The sequence below is a fragment of the Schistocerca piceifrons genome, chromosome 8 (genome assembly GCF_021461385.2).
Source record: "Schistocerca piceifrons isolate TAMUIC-IGC-003096 chromosome 8, iqSchPice1.1, whole genome shotgun sequence".
In the NCBI taxonomy this organism is placed as follows: Eukaryota; Metazoa; Arthropoda; class Insecta; order Orthoptera; family Acrididae; genus Schistocerca; species Schistocerca piceifrons.
Window position 1 is genome coordinate 337,984,961 of NC_060145.1, and position 13,605 is coordinate 337,998,565.

Genomic DNA, 13,605 nt, shown 5'->3' on the forward strand with positions numbered 1-13,605 from the left:
CGATATGGCTGCACTTACGGACAACAAGCTTCGGGCCTTGAAACCTCTTCCCGTGGCTTGGCCGTCCTCCTCACGCCCTTCTCGGCGGGAGGAGGTCGTTTTGGCCTGGTTACAAATTGGACACTGCCGGTTCAGCCATCGCCATCTGCTGACGGCTGCGCCGGCGCCGTTCTGCCCGTGTGGGCAATTGCTGACGGTCCGCCACATTTTAACGTCCTGTCCGGATTTTAATATACTGCGTCTTGATCTTGGCCTGCCATGTACTCTGGATGCCATTTTAGCGTATGACCCAGGAGCAGCTGCTCACGTTCTTCGTTTTATCAACTTGACACACCTGTCTAAGAACATTTGATTATGCTGTTTTTAATCCTCTGCCTGTCTATGCCTTTTATAGTATTGTCCTTTTTAGTTGCTGTTTTAACCTTGTGCCTTGCGGTGCATTCCTAACTTAGTCTGGGCGCTAATGACCATTGTAGTTGTGCGCCCTAAAACCACAAAACAAAAAAAGAAGCACGCACTTTGCAGCAACTTTATGCATGTGTAGCTTGTCACATAAAATCCTGTGGATTGTTGTCTTCCCAATACCAGTATGGTGCAGTAATTCCTGCAGCATCCATCTTCTGTCGTTCTCCAAGCATAAATTGATCTCAGTATGAGCACAGTCAATGCACACACTCAGGCTGCCCGGATTGGTACAAATCAACCTTTGCAGCTCTGCCACACCTGAATGCAGCTACGCAGTAAGCAACAATTCTTTATGGTAAAGTAGCATTTCCTACTGTTTCCACAAGCTTCTTGTGACACTGTAGCACGTTCCTTTCCTGGTGAATTGGAATGTTTATTTAAGAGCGCTGTTCAAGTCGGGTAACATACATCCTGAATGGGTGCTCAACTCACACCGTGGTCTTTTTTTCATGCATCATTCTCCTGAAAAGGACTGCCATCTAACGACACATCATATTACTGTGGATTCTTGGGCAGGCCATGGAATGCATGTAGTTTGTAATGTATTATTTTGCACTGTTGCAACTGACAGTAAAACATGTTTACAATGACAAACTTTTTTCCTCTTTTTTTCTCATATCTTTATGGCAGTGTGTGTGCGCTCATCCATCTCCCTACATATAATGTTTACATATGAACTAACCTTCGATTTGCATAGTTCAGAATTTTTTATTTCGTTACCCCTCAAGATAGAAAATAGTTGCGATGACTTTTTCAATGAGCATTGTTTGCCATTTGGTGTGAAATTGCATAAGATTTCAAGTGCACAGTAAGAGATGAGATGTATTCGTATTTAGAATTCATAATTTTCTTTGACATCCCGAGTGGTTTTTTAGCTGTAAAATTCATGTATCACACAAAATGTTGTGCTGGGTGTCTGTGACTCCTTTCTCCACTACAAAGACTGGGAATGTAAGTGCCATTTTCCTTAATACTGGGCTACATGAGAATTCATGGAAAAATTAATAAATGTGGCAGCCATTGAAAAAGTGTGAAAATACTCCGATTCGGTTTGTCATCACTCTAAATGCTGTTGCCATACTGTTGATGTACAAAGCTAGGTTCCAGAGGGAAGCAGAGTGGCCTGAAGTAGTTAACAGTAAGCTGCAGCAGATAAAGGCAAGTTCTTGATGATGGTGCATCTCCCTCCGCACACTTAAACAGGATGAAGTCCATCTCACTTCTCTGCAGAGAGGACATTATTCATTGGTGCATGACTTTTTGTGCTCTGGTGAGAGATCCCTCCAATGTGTAGTACTTGTGGCATACAGATTCGTGTACACCACATTGAAACTGATTGTTTTATTTTCAGCCGAGAAGGCAATTTACCAGCTCATCTGCCCTTCAGTGTGCCTGGAAATGAGGCAAATACACATTTTAAGATTATTTAAAATTTCTTAGCTGCTTCCTGAATTATAACCTATGCATTTTAATTTGTGCCAGGATGGCTATTTTATCTTGGCACTATGTAAATTGTAACTCAGTCATGTTTCCTTACATTCTTATGTTAACTTCTTCTTTATTGTTCTATCCACCTTTTTGGTGGGCATCAGAACATTGACCCTGTGATTTGAGTGATACTGAAATTCTGCACATGGACATGACTTTAAATGAGATGGTATTTTATCTCAAGTTTTACACATTGTAACCACATTTGTTTCAAACAGTTTGTTTAAGACTGTTGATAACATTGTTATTGAGCATGCACGCACTCGATCACACACACACAGACGCTTTCTCACCTCATCTCTCTCACCTTCCTAACCTAGTAACTATTACCTAACCTAGTAACTATTAGATCCATAAGCTAATTAGTGTCTCTCTCTTACTTTTCCATGTGTATTTCCATACTGCAACTAGAACACCACTATTCACCTCCTGAAACACAGCCAACACTTCTGGTAATTAATTTAGTTGTTGCCTGAACTGAATTTTCTTTTGATATAATTGACTTCAAAGTTACACTGTCTGTGAAGCAAGAAAATTTGGGATTAGAAGCAATGTCTAAAGAGAAGAGGTAGGCATTCATTCAAAATGAAATTATCTTATCACCACAGATTACATAATCATGAAATTGTCATAACTAGAAGAAAATTTAAAGTACAGAGACGAAATGTGATTCCATGCACAATTATTTAAGGAAGCATTTTTTCCTTCCCATTTCTTTTTCATTTTTGTGGTCATTGATTATGTTTTAAAATTTTTTAATTTAGTTGTGTGAAATATTCCCTAATAAGTATGTGGCCACCTTAGTTTGTATGTTTGACGTGTGTACATTTACCTAGTGAAACTATGCATTTCCAAATTTCCTGTGGTGCTTTGAAATGTAATAGGGGAATCTCAACATTCTGTACTAGTAATACCAGCAAAAGCAGCAGTTACCTAATAGCACCACTAATTACTCATTTTTAGGCTGTGTCAGTGAAAGAAGAGAATACAGCAACAGAAGAAGAAAATGTATCTGAATCAGAAGGAAATGTATCAGATGAAATTTTATATCCGCTGGCTACAAAATGGCAAGGAAGTTTTTTGGAGAAGAAATCTGAGCATACAAAGGTAAGAAATTATTGTGTTCTATAAGGATGAGAAATTTATTTTTGTGATAAGCAGTGCTATTTAAAAGTTTTTTGGTGCCTCCGACCTCTCTCGTCACGTAATCAGATTTTTTGCTGTCTGAGTGTGAGGTGAGGGAAGAGAGAAACTGAGAACACGCTGCATATGACTTGGTTTTATATTTCACATTGCTCAACAACGTAGATCAAAAACAAAACAGATTTTCAGTATTTTTAATTATTTTTAGCACTCTTAAGACATAATTTTTATCTGGTACAAGCTGTTGGCATATGGATAAACACAGACAATTCCAGTGACTTTTAACACACACACACACACACACACACACACACACACACACACACGTTGATCAGAATAGCGTACAGCTTTTGCAGCATCATTATGGAGACCGTAGGAAAGCACTGTAGATATACTGGACAGCTTTATCGTGAAAGGATTTGTCATTAAAACAGGGGTTACCTTGCAGATTAAACTGTTACATAAAACACGGACAGGCACTGGCTAAAAGGGTATTCCTGGCCAAGAAAGGTCTAGTAATATCAAACATAGATATACATTTCAGCAAGAAATTTCTAAGAATGTACATTTGGAGCACAGCATTGTATGGGAGTGAGACATGGAATGTGGGAAAATTGGAACAGAAGAGAATAGAAGCATTTGAGATGTGATGCTACAGAAGAATGTTGAGAAATAGGTGAATTGATAAAGTAGGAAATGACTGACAAGAAGAAGGGAGAGGACGATAGAACCTGTATTAAGACTTTAGGAAATAATTCCCATGGCACTAGAGGGAGCAGTAGAGGGTGAAAACTGTAGAGCAAGACACTGACTGGGATACATCCAACAGATAATTGAGGACAATACACTGTGTGATCAAAAGTATCTGGACACTCCCAAAACCATACATTTTTGATTCTAGGTGCATTGTGCTGCCACCTACTGCCAGGTAGTCCATATCAGCGAACTCAGTAGTCATTAGACATCATGAGAGAGCAGAATGAGGTGCTCTGTGGAACTCGTAGACATCAAATGTGGTCAGGTGATTGGTTGTCACTTGTGTCATACATTTGTATGCGAGATTTCCACTCTCCTAAACATCCCTAGGGCCACTGTTTACAATGTGATAGTGAAGTGGAAATGTAAAGGGACACGTACAGCACAAAAGTGTACAGACCGACCTGGTCTGTTGACTGACAAAGACCGCCAACAGTTGAAGAGGGTCGTAATGTGTAATAGGCAGATATCTATCCAGACCATTACACAGGAATTCCAAACTGCATCAGGCTCCACTGCAAGTACTATGACAGTTAGGTGGGAGGTGAGAAAACTTGGATTTTATGGTCGAACGGCTGCTCATAAGCACACCGGTAAATGCCAAACAACGCCTCACTTGGTGTAAGGATCGTAAACATTGGATGATTGAACAGTGGAAAAACGTGTGGACTGACGAATCATAGTACACAGTATGAATGCCTGGCGAATGTCATCTGCCAGCATGTGTAGTGCCAACAGTAAAATTTGGAGACGGTGGTGTTATGGTGTGGTCGTATTTTTCATGGTGGGGGCTTGCACTTCTTGTTGTTTTGCGTGGCACTATCACAGACGGACCTATATTGATGTTTTAAGCACCTTCTTGCTTCACATTGTCGAGGTGCAGTTCGGGGATGGCGATTGCATCTTTCAACACAATCGAGCACCTGTTCATAATGCACGGCTTGTGGCACAGTGGTTACATGACAATAACATCCCTGTAATAGATTGGCCTGCACAGAGGCCTGACCTATTATTTGGAACGCTGGAACGCTGACATCGTGCTCGGCCTCGCTGACCGACATCGATACCTCTCCTCAGTGCAGCACTCCATGAAGAATGGGCTGCCATTCAGCACCTTATTGAACATATGCCTTAAAGAGTGGAAGCTGTCATCAAGGCTAGTGGTGGGCCAACACCATACTGAATTCCAGCATTACCGATGGAGGGGCGCCACTAACTTGTAAGTCATTTTCAGCCAGGTGTCAAGATACTTTTGATCACATAGTGTAGGTTGCTACTCTGAGATGACAATGTTGGCACAGGAGAGGAATTTGAGATGGACAGCATGAAACCAGTCAGAAGACTGATGACACAAAAAAATCTGCATATGCACACGGGTGCTTCCAGCTGAAATGGCAAATGGTCTCAAAAAAAGCTCGAAAACAGATTGAAGGTTGGCAGTTATCTTGAAGCATTTAGGAATCTATCCTTTTAATTCTTTTGAGGCCCTGATGAATTCTTCAAACCTCGCACTTTCTTTAATGGCAGTGGACTTTGGGAATTTGATTGTGTTTGTCAGAATGTGTGCCTTGTATAACATGATTTTCCCACCTGTCAGTGTCTTACTGTGGGCAGTGTACAGCCCAGTCCACTTAAAATGTGAGATCTACAATCCATTCCAGATGTTCTGATTGTTGTTGCGGCTGCACTCCTTTTTCCTTTATAAATTCAACGATAGTGACTTTTAAATTGAAAAATCATTCCAGGCATGCCCCTTGACTTAACCAACACACTTTGTAGTAATATATAAAGTTTCCATACTTTTTGTTCAGTTGCATCAAAAACTATATTAACCGACAATGGAGCAATGTGTGCGACTTCAGAAATTTTGTTATTTATACCACTAATTTCCCCATGTGCTGCATGCCTGCAGGTTTAGCACAAAGTGCTTTTTGATGTACAGAACAATGAATCTGGTCTGTCGACCATTGTGATTTTGTGCTCTTTCATTGTCAACTAAATTTTTAAATCCTTTCTGCATGGTACTGTTGGTGTTGTTTCTCAACAAATTTGCTGTACCCATCGCTTATGTGACTGTATAATGTATATTGAGAAATCTCATCTCTCTCTTCTGTCATTCCCATTCATTTTTAAACACTTCTGATGATAGATCGCTAGACTCACTGTTTTTGTGGAAACAGTCGTCAGGTCTGTGAACATCCTTCATACCATGAACAAACAATAAATTGTAAACAGCGCTAACATCACGGTACTTCCGGAGAAAATTTACTGACCAAAAAAATGCCAAACCACAATAGTCAATGAAATGTCATGCTGTTCTGGGTACCTTCAAGAAGGACTGAGTAGAGCTGAGACAGGCTAGGCCTAGGCCCACATGCAGGATGCTACACACTGCACACTTGGGAGCTTGATACGCTGAGGCTCTCTCTTGTATATATATATATATATATATATATCTAAAAGTTACCAAACAAAAGCACTGGCAGGTCGATAGACACACAAACAAACACAAACATACACACAAAATTCTAGCTTTCGCAACCAATGGTTGCCTCGTCAGGAAAGAGGGAAGGAGAAGGAAAGACAAAAGGATATGGGTTTTAAGGGAGAGGGTAAGGAGTCATTCCAATCCCGGGAGCGGAAAGACTTACCTTAGGGGGAAAAAAGGACAGGTATACACTCGCACACACACACATATCCATCCACACATACACAGACACAAGCAGACATTTGTAAAGGCAAAGAGTTTGGGCAGAGATGTCAGTCGGGGCGGATGTACAGAGGCAAAGATGAAGTTGAAAGACAGGTGAGGTATGAGCGGCGGCAAATTGAAATTAGAAATTAGCGGAGATTGAGGCCTGGCGGATAGCGAGAAGAAAGGATATGCTGAAGGGCAAGTTCCCATCTCCGGAGTTCTGACAGGTTGGTGTTAGTGGGAAGTATCCAGATAACCCGGACAGTGTAACACTGTGCCAAGATGTGCTGGCCGTGCACCAAGGCATGTTTAGCCACAGGGTGATCCTCATTACCAACAAACACTGTCTGCCTGTGTCCATTCATGCGAATGGACAGTTTGTTGCTGGTCATTCCCACATAGAACGCTTCACAGTGTAGGCAGGTCAGTTGGTAAATCACGTGGGTGCTTTCACACGTGGCTCTGCCTTTGATCGTGTACACCTTCCGGGTTACAGGACTGGAATAGGTGGTGGTGGGAGGGTGCATGGGACAGGTTTTACACCGGGGGCGGTTACAGGGGTAGGAGCCAGAGGGTAGAGAAGGTGGTTTGGGGATTTCATAGGGATGAACTAAGAGGTTGCGAAGGTTAGGTGGACGGCGGAAAGACACTCTTGGTGGAGTGGGGAGGATTTCATGAAGGATGGATCTCATTTCAGGGCAGGATTTGAGGAAGTCGTATCCCTGCTGGAGAGCCACATTCAGAATCTGATCCAGTCCCGGAAAGTATCCTGTCACAAGTGGGGCACTTTTGGGGTTCTTCTGTGGAAGGTTCCGGGTTTGAGGAGATGAGGATGTGGCTCTGGTTATTTGCTTCTGTACCAGGTCGGGAGGGTAGTTACGGGATGCAAAAGCTGTTTTCAGGTTGTGGGTGTAATGGTTCAAGGATTCCGGACTGGAGCAGATTCGTTTGCCACGAAGACCTAGGCTGTAGGGAAGGGACCGTTTGATGTGGAATGGGTGGCAGCTGTTATAATAAGCAACAGTACCTCCATTATGACAGCTGCCACCCATTCCACATCAAACGGTCCCTTCCCTACAGCCTAGGTCTTCGTGGCAAACGAATCTGCTCCAGTCCGGAATCCTTGAACCATTACACCCACAACCTGAAAACAGCTTTTGCATCCCGTAACTACCCTCCCGACCTGGTACAGAAGCAAATAACCAGAGCCACATCCTCATCTCCTCAAACCCGGAACCTTCCACAGAAGAACCCCAAAAGTGCCCCACTTGTGACAGGATACTTTCCGGGACTGGATCAGATTCTGAATGTGGCTCTCCAGCAGGGATACGACTTCCTCAAATCCTGCCCTGAAATGAGATCCATCCTTCATGAAATCCTCCCCACTCCACCAAGAGTGTCTTTCCGCCGTCCACCTAACCTTCGCAACCTCTTAGTTCATCCCTATGAAATCCCCAAACCACCTTCCCTACCCTCTGGCTCCTACCCCTGTAACCGCCCCCGGTGTAAAACCTGTCCCATGCACCCTCCCACCACCACCTATTCCAGTCCTGTAACCCGGAAGGTGTACACGATCAAAGGCAGAGCCACGTGTGAAAGCACCCACGTGATTTACCAACTGACCTGCCTACACTGTGAAGCGTTCTATGTGGGAATGACCAGCAACAAACTGTCCATTCGCATGAATGGACACAGGCAGACAGTGTTTGTTGGTAATGAGGATCACCCTGTGGCTAAACATGCCTTGGTGCACGGCCAGCACATCTTGGCACAGTGTTACACTGTCCGGGTTATCTGGATACTTCCCACTAACACCAACCTGTCAGAACTCCGGAGATGGGAACTTGCCCTTCAGCATATCCTTTCTTCTCGCTATCCGCCAGGCCTCAATCTCCGCTAATTTCTAATTTCAATTTGCCGCCGCTCATACCTCACCTGTCTTTCAACTTCATCTTTGCCTCTGTACATCCGCCCCGACTGACATCTCTGCCCAAACTCTTTGCCTTTACAAATGTCTGCTTGTGTCTGTGTATGTGTGGATGGATATGTGTGTGTGTGCGAGTGTATACCTGTCCTTTTTTCCCCCTAAGGTAAGTCTTTCCGCTCCCGGGATTGGAATGACTCCTTACCCTCTCCCTTAAAACCCATATCCTTTTGTCTTTCCTTCTCCTTCCCTCTTTCCTGACGAGGCAACCATTGGTTGCGAAAGCTAGAATTTTGTGTGTATGTTTGTGTTTGTTTGTGTGTCTATCGACCTGCCAGCGCTTTTGTTTGGTAAGTTTCATCATCTTTCTTTTTATATATATATATATATATATCTCCCCCCCTTGTCTTTCTCTCTCTGACACACACACACACACACACACACACACACACACACACACCAGCCGTTCCCTACCCTGATATCTGGTAATGCTGGGATGAGTGCCACATTTGGCTATTATATCTGCTATTGACTCTCACTTGAAAAATGTTTATTATATGCTTCGAAAACTATTGCTGTCACTTCTTAATGTAACATTTGTTGTTTGCTTTATGCTACTTGTTATGAACACAACAGTGGCTACGCGCCTTTACCATAAATAAACTAGCATCAAAATAAATGATAAATATTTACACATGCTACTGACAGATGCGACAGAATGACACTATTGGTTGGAGTGTCATGGGATACACTGTTTGTTGCCACTTTCCATTGCCCCACCTCCCATTGTCTTGTGTGTGCAACATGGTGGTGGTGGTGGTGGTGGTGGTAGTAGTAGTAGTAGTAGTAGTAGAAGAATTGTTAGTACTTAAGAGAAACATTTCAATTTTTGAGACACCATTGGTGAAGCAAGAAGATGTAAGAACAAAAGTATGTGACGAATTCGCAGGTGCTTCAAATCAATATGGATCACTGCTGTCTTTGAAATCAGAAGATGTTGGTCTAAAGAATATTCAGAACATGCAGGTTGGAATTCATTCATCTCACCAGATATTGCCAATGTACAGTGTACAGATTAGTCTAGTTTTGAGACATCAAATGTGCTTCTACATACTATCTCCAAAATAGTATTCGAAAGGCTTACCATCTGTTTGTGAAGTAATTACAATTTTCTTGATGAATAAAAACCATTTTCATTATTTAAAAGAAAATATTCATGACTCTTAATCCAGTAACACAACTTTTGCTTGAATTGTGAGTAGCAGTTGTGGCAGCTTCCTGTCAGTCTGTCTTCCCCATTACAGATTTTGCAGTATGTAGGACTTGCAAGAGAGACAGAAAAATATAACCTCAGTTGTTACATGTATCTACTGCTATTAATTTTAGTAGTATATACATGTATTATTGTTAATTAGTTTGAATCAAAGACTGAAGAGGTCACTGTAAGGGAGTAAAATTGTTGTTTTTCTTCTTCTTAGTCTTTATCTTCATTTTCTCCTTACCAAGTGTGGGCTGACATGCTCTGATCTGTTCTAACCACCTTGACTACAGTCCTCCCACAGATGTTCTTCATGGAGGACTGTAACAAAATGCTTTCTTTTGTACCTTGGTCTCAAAAATTGGCAGATCTTTCAGTTATTGTTAACATCCCAGTCTCTTCAGTACACAGTAATTTCTGATTTTATCTGCTATTTTGTAACTTTTACTGTCCTGAAAAACTTCGTCATGTTTGTCTTTGCTTAGGGTCTTTATGCCCAGCCCTTTATCCCACATAACAACATTGTGCTTATCAACACTTTCTAAACTTTCATTAGGGGCATTTTCATTCCTTACTGATAAGCAATTTCATCCCCAAGTATTGAAAATACAAGATTTACCCTAATATATGAATAGGATTGGGTAGAAGAGAAGCTTGTGGCACAACTTGACTAGAAGAAGGGATCGGTTGGTAGGACGTGTTCTGAGGCATCAAGGGATCACCAATTTAGTATTGGAGGGCAGTGTGGAGGGTAAAAATCGTAGAGGGAGACCAAGAGATGGATACACCAAGCAGATTCAGAAGGATGTAGGTTGCAGTAGGTACTGGGAGATGAAGAAGCTTGCACAGGATAGAGTAGCATGGAGAGCTGCGTCAAACCAGTCTCAGGACTGAAGACCACAACAACAAACCCTAATATTATTCCATCATTGTCGACCTTTGATCAAACTGGACCGATTTCAGAGAATGCCATTATGAGAGTCTGGTAGTTGAAATTTTTAAATTGTAATTGGAACCTTTGTAGTACAGGTGGTACCCTGCTGTTTGCATTTTATGCGCATTTTTCTAAATTATTGCTTGGTATAAGAATAGAGTAGAATGTTAAAGTACATCTGGTTTCAAACTCCGCAATTCATACAAAATTATTGGGGGTAGGTGTTAAACAGCATTTGAGATGTGGTATACCCTTATCTTACTCCATGATTTGTATTTGTCTTAGGTGACATCCTTCTTCTGGTATCTGTTACAAGTGTTGTGTTAAATGAGATACTGTGCCCGACTATAATTAAATGTTTTGGATATCGTACGTTATCTTCCAGCTCATATTTCTGTCCACACAGGTGATGGCTTTCTCAAAATTTCTAAACACTTGGTGCGTTTCCAACTAAGTCCATTTCTTATGTATTATCTGTTTTAAACAGACAACATGTAACAGATTTAGTTAACTTACGTTGTCCCAATAGTTTTTTTAATTTCCTGGCCAGTGGAGTATTATTTATTTTTCTGTGATATATCTCTTTATAACTTACAAAATCTTTGTCATATGAAACAGGCATCTATGATATTTACAGCTGTGTAATCTTCTTTCATTTGTACATACGTCATGTTCTGTAGGTTCCATCAATAATGCTCCATCTACCTAAGAAATGGTAAGTGCAATCAAAGGCTTGGATGAAGTCAAACACCAGGATAATTTTTATAGTTATTAGCTCTACAGGATTTAATTAATAAGGTGCAGTATGGTGATTTACTTACTGCACTCAAATTTGAGAGAAGAGGACTGGAAATACCTGTCCATCCAGCAATATTTAGGTTCCCTGTTTCCTTTATTTCATTAAGGCAGCTGCTGATAAGATTAATCCAGAAAGTATGTGGCCAATTTCCGTATTTTCATTTATGTGCTACCTGATGTGCTCTTTCACTTTAAAAACCTCATTGTCGGTGGGTTGCTGCCTTGTAACTTTTATCTTTTGTTTTCATTTTTCCTAAGTAATTTTTGCCATGTTTTGTTTCCATATCTGATTATTGATTATTGGCAGCTCTTTATAGTAATCTGAATCTTGGTTGCAGTCAGTACTTACTATTTCCTTGAATATTCTTTCTTGATTTTGAAGTGCATTATACTGGTGGTGGTGGTGGTGGTGGTGGTGGTGGTGGTGGTAGCAGTTGCAGCAGCAGCAGTTGTAACAGTAATATTCATTTTTTTTTTCATTTACAGGACACTGTCATTAAACAGGAGGAGTTTTCAACAAAAAGAGAACCTGGATCTTCTGAAAAAAGTATTCCTGAAGGAATGAAATCACCACAAACTTTGAAAACACAGATGATTGCATTACAGAATAGGATACTAAAAACTAAGGTATGAATTCAGTATACTTAGAAACTGACAAAAGTAATTTTTATGTTTCCTCATTCACTGCACATTGGTCTTTCCAAAACGTCTCTCCTTTTTTTTCATCAAAAGTCTTTCCAAAACTGTCCCTCCCCCCTGGGTAGTTGTACACCAGTGTATAAAATGTTAATAATTCAAAGGATTGATAAGTTTTACAGTTCCGAGGGAAAAATCTGCGGGAAACCTACTGTCACTTAGCACGTAAAAAGTATTTTTTTTTTTAAACGGGATATCCGGGAATAACCCGGGAAATTTTTTTTCACTGTCTGTGTATACAGCCTGCTATGTCAATGAAGATACTGGACTTGCTACTGGATGGACAACATACATCCAGACAGTAATGTCTTGGTGTATTGCATTCCACATCTATATACATACTCTACAAGTCACCGCACTGTGCATAATGGGTGATACTTGCAAATAGAATGAGGGGAAAAATGACTTTCGATAAGCCTCTGTATGAACACTAATTTCTTGTACCCTATCTCCGTGGTCCTTATGCAAAATGATGGCAATAGAATTGCTCTGCTGTCAGGTTCAGATACTGGTCGCTTTCCATCCAGGAATTACCACTTGAGTTCCCAAAGCATCTCCGTAATACTTGCATGTTGTTTGAACATACAGGTAACAAATATAGCAGCCCATCTGTGAATTGCCCGCCCCTGGTAGCTGAGGGGTCAGCGTGATGGAATGTCATACTTAAAGGCCTGGGTTTGATTACCGGCTGGGTCGAAGATTTTCTTTGCTCAGGGACTGGGTGTTGTGTTGTACTTATCATCATCATCACCATCATCATTTCACTCCCATCGACACTCAAGTCGTCGAAGTGGCGTCAACTCGAAATACTTGCACAAGGGAACGGTCTACCCGACGGGAGGCCCTAGCCACACACCATTTCTATTTTATCTGTGAATTGTGTCAATGTCTTCCTGCAATTTGACTGGACATGGATCCCAAACACTCAAGCAGTACTCAAGAATAGGTCACTCTAGTGCCCTGTATGCAATCTCCTTTACAGATGAACCACACTTTCCTAAAATTCTCCCAATAAACCAAAGTTGGTCATTCACCTTACCTATCACACTCCTCATATGCTTGTTCCATTTCATATCGTTTTGCAACTTTATGCCCAGATATTTAAATGATGTTACAGTCTTGCAGGGCACTACTAATGCTGTACCTGGAATTAGGGGTTTGTTTTCCTACTCATCTGCTCTAAGTTACATTTTTCTACATTTAGAGCCAGCTGCCATTCATCACACAAGCTAGAAATTTTGTCCAAGTCATCTTGTATCCTGCTACAGTCACTCAACTTCGACACTGTCTTGTACACAACAGCATCATTAGCAGACATCCTGTATGCCAGATCATTTGTGAATATGGAGAGTAATAGCAGTCGTATCACACTTCTCTGGGGCACTCCTGATAATACCCTTATCTATGATGAACACTTCCTGTTGAGGACAAAATACTGTATTCTGTTA

The 13,605-nt window shown here is 41.3% G+C and overlaps 1 protein-coding gene across 1 annotated transcript in view; it reads left to right on the forward strand.

Annotated features, from left to right (window-relative positions):
• LOC124711397 (transcription termination factor 2) overlaps positions 1 to 13,605 on the forward strand; it is a 295,179-nt gene that overhangs the window by 49,071 nt on the left and 232,503 nt on the right. Inside the window, exons 3-4 of the mRNA XM_047241451.1 lie at positions 2,917 to 3,060; positions 11,948 to 12,088. Of these exons, the coding sequence (XP_047097407.1) occupies positions 2,917 to 3,060; positions 11,948 to 12,088 (285 nt within the window). The remainder of the gene's footprint in view (positions 1 to 2,916; positions 3,061 to 11,947; positions 12,089 to 13,605) is intronic.